At 45.0% G+C, this 6,458-nt stretch overlaps 1 protein-coding gene across 1 annotated transcript; it reads right to left on the bottom strand.

Annotated features, from left to right (window-relative positions):
• Window positions 1-397: 397 nt before the first annotated feature.
• Window positions 398-6,198, bottom strand: ID4 (inhibitor of DNA binding 4). Its single transcript, XM_073631137.1, has 3 exons — window positions 5,638-6,198; window positions 2,416-2,476; window positions 398-1,018 (listed from the first exon to the last, which is right to left on the bottom strand). The coding sequence occupies exons 1-2, from the start codon at window positions 5,983-5,985 to the stop codon at window positions 2,429-2,431; spliced, it is 396 nt and encodes a 131-aa protein (XP_073487238.1). The 5' UTR covers window positions 5,986-6,198; the 3' UTR covers window positions 398-1,018; window positions 2,416-2,428.
• Window positions 6,199-6,458: the final 260 nt, after the last annotated feature.

Raw genomic sequence — 6,458 nt, 5'->3', positions numbered from 1 at the left:
AATCAAACAGTGTACATTGGTTAATGTAACTCAAATATAGCTTAGTGTAATGCTACACCCACTAAATACTGTTTGTGTAGCCAGCATCTGAACCACATAAAAAACAATCATCATTTGAAAACAAGCAGAGTATATATTCAGCTTCAACACTGAAGCAAGACTATATACTATCTTTTACAAATTCTCCTAAGGCCATTTTAACTCTAGCTTATACATTCCATGCCATCATGCAGGCAACCAAAAAGCAGATCCAAGTTAGTGTAGTTTACCAATATTAACATCTTTGTTAATCTATAATTTAAAATTATTATTATTTTTATTATTATTATTATTATTTATTTTCCATATACAGACAGAAATCAATTTCCCCAGGGATGAAACAAAAAACACACATTGCTATTTACAGAAAATATTTAATTAAAAATACTTCATAATTACAGTAGTCTATTAAAGCATATACTTTTCATCACTTACACTTATAGAACATCTCCATATATACACAGTATGAAATGTCACTCATTTTTTTTTTTTAATTCTCTATACAATATGTAACATTCCTGCAGGGAGAAGAAAATTCCCTTGCCCGATAAAATCATCTATTTTAAACAATAGATGTAAAAAAAAAAAAAAAAAAAGACAAAATATCTACAATACTCTGGTAGATTAGTAAAGCTTGAGATTTCAGTTGTCCATTGGATAGTGTATGCTTTCTATAAGCTGCACCCCCCCTCCCCATCACCCCCATATTCCATCAGTTCAGGGACTTCCACAGTGCAAGGACAATTCACGTCTGTTGTTACAAGATGATGAGAAGGACAGTGTTAAGTGGCATGAGCGTGCACAAATGGCGGACAGCTATATTCTTCATGTGTAGAAGCGATGTGTAGATTGCTTTTCCCTCTTTTGTCTGGTGACTTTTTTTTTTTTTTTTTTTTTTCCTTTCCCCTCCCTTATTTTCTAATTTGTTTCTCTCTTTCTCTCTGTGCTCCTCCTGGCTCTGGATTTGCCTGCTGCACACCTGTGGAAGAGGAATGAATAGAGGGGGTGTGTGAACCATTCTGCTCCAGACTGACTGGCGCCACCAACAAAACACAAGACATGCTTGATCAACAACCCAAAACAAACCAGGTCAAACTACAAGCACAGCTCCCAAGCCAGCCCAGAGCATAGGAACGCAGCTGCAAACGGACTGCTCAGTCCATGCTGTGTGTCTCTGCCATTGGGGCTGTGTCCTATCTACTCTGACACCCCCCACCCCCACCCAGGGCTGGATTTAAAAATCACGCTGCTCTAGGCACACCTGAGAGATGAAGCCTCTTACGTTGTGTGATTATTTTACTGAAAACTAATGCTATGATATGCTACTGGAGGCAGCAAGTAGGCTTTGTTATATAAAGGACTACTTTATCATAGCAGTGATCAACAAAAAAGAAAAAGGAGAAATCATTGGGGTTGATTTACTAAAACTGGAGAGGACAAAATTTGGTGCAGCTGTGCATGGTAGCCAATCAGCTTCTCCCATTAAGCTTTGAGAAAAAAAAACCTGGAAGCTGATTGGTTTCTATGCACAGCTGCACTAGATTTTGCACTCTCCAGTTTTAGTAAATCAACCCTATTGCATATTTAACTATAAAAAAAATGCCACCCCCCTGTAAAATCATGTACTCTGATTTTACTATAAAGCTGGATAAACACTATACAATTTTCTTTAGATTTACCAAAACCATATAATATGAGGTCAAACCTTAAGCGTTTCAATTTGTATGCAATCAGGTAGGCCCTTGCACTACATGGTTTTGGTAAATCTAATGGAAATCAGACAACAAAAGTTGTATAGAGTGTATTGGGTGTTAAGAGTTCTCCTGAATTTGGCATATGCTCAGAAAAAAAAATGAATATCAAAATTTGTAAAGCCAAAAAAAAGAAACCACAAAAAGTTACATGCGATGCAAATTTGTAAATATTAAGGCCAGAATTAACAACACAAAAAGTTACATGGGATGAAAATTTGTAAATATTAAGAAAATAAAAACATTTGTAAATATAAAGGCTCAGAGGTAAGCAAAAAACAAAAATTATACACATCACAATTTTTTTACTAAATCTGAGTACTCCCCTCTAACCTTACTGCCCTAGGCACTGGTCCATGAGTGCCATTATAGAAAATACAGCCCTACCCCATCCCAGGAAAAAAGCCCATCTCCTCTAATACAATCTACAAAGGAATGGGGGTGGGGGCAGAAATCAAGAACTGCCTTTACATTCAACCTAAATCTGCCAGATTAAACATTAACCATTGTCTGGGCTGCTATTCTGACTTTCAGTCAATCAATGACAGGAGATGGATATCTCGGATAGACTGCTAGCAACCATCCATAACAATCACTGGAGAGGAAGCAAAAGTTCAAGACTCACCTTAAAAGACATCCTAGCGACACAGTATACTGTCCCCGTGTTTGTTCACAACTGACGCAGCCTGCAATTGAAAAAAATAAATGTTAAAGAAAGGTTAAAATAGAGCAAGACCGTCAAAGATGGATCATAGCATGGACACTGGCTGCCTAGACTGTGACAGGTCACACTCCAGCGATCACAGCATCACACAGAAAGTTCAAATCACAAAGATAAAACCAGGATAGGGATACTTGTATTAAAAAAAAAAAAAGTGACAGTTATGTCATATGAATCCAATGACATATGAAATGTACAGTCAGCGATGGATCACAGCATGAATACTGGCTGCCTGGGCTTTGACAGGTCACACTCCAGGGATCAGAGCATCACACAAAAGGCTCAAATCAAAAATAAAACCAGAATAAGGATCCTTGTATTAAAAAAAGTGACAGTTAAAAAGTGACAGTTATTTTCATATAAATCCAATGACATGAAATGTACAGTCAGCGAGGGATCATGGCATGGGTACTGGCTGCCTGGGCTGTGACAGGTCACACTCCAGCGAACAGAGCATCACACAAAAGGCACAATTCACAATGCTAACACCAGGATAGGGATCATTTTCATTAAAAAAGTGAGTTATTTTCAGCTGAGCCTAGTGACATTTTAAAAGTACAGTCAGGGATGGATCACAGCATGGGTACTGGCTGCCTAGGTGGCTGTGACAGGTCCAAGGAGCATAGCATCCCACAAAAGACTCAATTCACAAAGCTAACACCAGGATAGGAATCATTGTAATAAAAAGTGTTATATTCTGTTAAACCTAATGAGCATTTAAAAAGTACAGCCAGGGATGGATCGTAGCATGGGCACTGGCCGCCTAGGTTGTGACAGATCCAGGAATCAGAGCATCATGCAAAGGGCTTAATTCACAAAGCTAACACCAGGATAGGGATCCTTATATTAAATAAGTGAGTTTATTTTCAGCTAAGCCTAATGACATTAAAAAAAGTACAATCGGGGATGGATCATAACATAGGCACTAGCTGCCTAGGTGGCTGTGACAGGTCCAGAAATCAGAGTATCATGCAAAAGGCTCAATTCACAAAGCTAACACCAGGAATATTATTATTATTATAATACAGGCTTTATATATCGCCAACAGTTTGTGCAGCACTTAGGATAGGGATCTTTATGTTTTAAAAAAGGAGTTATTTTCAGCTAAGCCAATCAGGGATGGATCACAGCATGGCCAGTTTCTGCCTAGGCTGTGACAGGTCCATGGATCAGAACATCACACAAAAGGCTTAATTCACAAAGCTAATGCCAGGATAGAGATCCTTATATTAAATAAGTTATTTTCAGCTAAGCCTAATAATGACATTAAAAAAGTACAGTCAGGGATGGATCATAGCATGGCACTGGCTTCCAAAGCTGTGAAAGGACCAGATCATCCCACAAAAGGCTTAATTCAGAAAGCTAACCCCAGGATAAGAAACCTTCTATTAAATATTCTAAAAAAGTAGCAGTTATTTTCAGCTGAGATCAGGCTGAAAATAAAGACCTTTATCCTGGCCATCACCTTCTGCTTGCCTGCTTCTCATGACACTGTGACATGATCCAGGCATGTAGGGATTTCATAGCTGGGGCTCAGGATAACAGGACCTCATAGCTGGGGCTCAGGATGACAGGACTTCATAGCTGGGGCTCAGGATGACAGGACTTCATAGCTGGGGCTCAGGATGACAGGACCTCATAGCTGGGGCTCAGGATGATAAGACCTCATAGCTGGGGCTCAGGATGACAGGACCTCATAGCTGGGGCTCAGGAAGACAGGACTCAATAGCTGGGGATCAGGATGACGGGACCTCTTAGCCGGGGCTCAGGATGACAGGACCTCATAGCCGGGGCTCAGGATGACAGGACCTCATAGCCGGGGCTCAGAATGACAGGACCTCATAGCCGGGGCTCAGGATAACAGGACCTCATAGCTGGGGCTCAGGATGACAGGACTTCATAGCTGGGGCTCAGGATGACAGGACTTCATAGCTGGGGCTCAGGATGACAGGACCTCATAACCGGGGCTCAGGATGACAGGACCTCATAACCGGGGCTCAGGATGACAGGACCTCATAGCTGGGGCTCAGGATGACAGGACCTCATAGCTGGGGCTCAGGATGACAGGACTCAATAGCTGGGGCTCAGGATGACAGGACTCAATAGCTGGGGCTCAGGATGACAGGACCTCTTAGCTGGGGCTCAGGAAGACAGGACCTCTTAGCTGGGGATCAGGAAGACAGGACCTCTTAGCTGGGGATCAGGATGACAGGACCTCTTAGCCGGGGCTCAGGATGACAGGACCTCATAGCTGGGGCTCAGGATGACAGGACCTCATAGCTGGGGCTCAGGATGACAGGACTTCATAGCTGGGGCTCAGGATGACAGGACCTCATAGTTGGGGCTCAGGATGACAGGACTTCATAGCTGGGGCTCAGGATGACAGGACCTCATAGCTGGGGCTCAGGATGACAGGACTCAATAGCTGGGGCTCAGGATGACAGGACTCAATAGCTGGGGCTCAGGATGACAGGACCTCTTAGCTGGGGCTCAGGAAGACAGGACCTCTTAGCTGGGGATCAGGAAGACAGGACCACTTAGCTGGGGATCAGGATGACAGGACCTCTTAGTCGGGGCTCAGGATGACAGGACCTCATAGCTGGGGCTCAGGATGACAGGGCTTCATAGCCGGGGCTCAGAATGACAGGACTTCATAGCCGGGACTCAGGATGACAGGACCTCATAACCAGGGCTCAGGATGACAGGACCTCATAACCGGGGCTCAGGATGACAGGACCTCATAGCTGGGGCTCAGGATGAGAGAAAGGTGAGCCATCTCAAGCAATGAAGATGTTGAAATCACTATATTTGGTGATTGCAACACATTTTATAGAGGAAAATAAACGAATAATTCAAGGAGAGCCAGCTGTTTTCCACTCATCATGGCCACAACTACTGTTTTCTGTTGTAAGAGGAACTTCCAGGAATAAGCCTAGTGCCTGGGACTGATGGATCACAGGGAGCCTTGACAGGTGGATCTGCCCTTTCTCACATGCCAGAGCTGTCATGAGCCTCCAGTGAGCGCTGTAGCGGCACCACAGCAGTAGCGCAGCCTGTGACACGAGCTGGCCTCATACAAAGCAGCGATGCGGTGAGTAGGTGGGTGGGTAGGTGGCCATGTCTTACCGGGTCGGTATTGAGGTCCGTTAGCGGGCTCCTGGCTGGGGGTTGCTGTCTGAGCAGTACAGGGTGAGTGTCCAGGGCCAGCTGAAGGTCCAGGATGTAGTCAATGACATGCTGCAGGATCTCCACTTTGCTGACTTTCTTGTTGGGCGGAATGGTGGGCACCAGCCTCTTGAGCCGGCTGTAACAGTCATTCATGTCATACTGCAGACACAGGGGCTCCTCTTCTTCCATCTTATAACGATCCACACTCAGGCTGTGATCAGACAGGCAATGCAGGGCCAGCTCCCCGCACACGCCCGGTACCGGGGCTTTCCTAGTGTGGGGGCGGACGGGACTCACCGCTTTCATGGCACGTTCTGCACAGGATCTCTGCCTCAACCCAGGTGGGGCATGCAAGGGCTAAATCCGAGGCAAGGGTGGCTTCTTCCCAGGCAGGTGAGGCGAGGTGACGGCGGATGACAGCGCGATGGACGGCGAAGAGACACGAAACACAACGATCGTTCCCGGCTCCCGGCTCCGCAGATTGTGAGCTGATGCTCTGCTGCCTTATTTAAGACATGGGAGAGGGCGGGGAGGAGGGAGGAGTGCCAGGGGGAGGGGGAGAGCAGCTACTCACTTCTCACCCATGCCTCCGTATACCGGCTCCATGTACCACCCTATACCTCCCAAACCTCCCCATACATCCCCATACATCCCATACCTCCCCATACATCCCCATACATCCCATACCTCCCCATACATCCCCATACCTCCCCATACATTCCATACCTCCCCATACATCCCCATACCTCCCCGTACATCCCATACCTCCCCGTACATCC

The sequence above is a fragment of the Aquarana catesbeiana genome, linkage group LG05, assembly GCF_042186555.1.
Source record: "Aquarana catesbeiana isolate 2022-GZ linkage group LG05, ASM4218655v1, whole genome shotgun sequence".
NCBI classification, from domain to species: Eukaryota; Metazoa; Chordata; class Amphibia; order Anura; family Ranidae; genus Aquarana; species Aquarana catesbeiana.
Note: the sequence above shows the minus strand (reverse complement) of the source record. Positions and strands in the feature narration are given on the sequence as shown.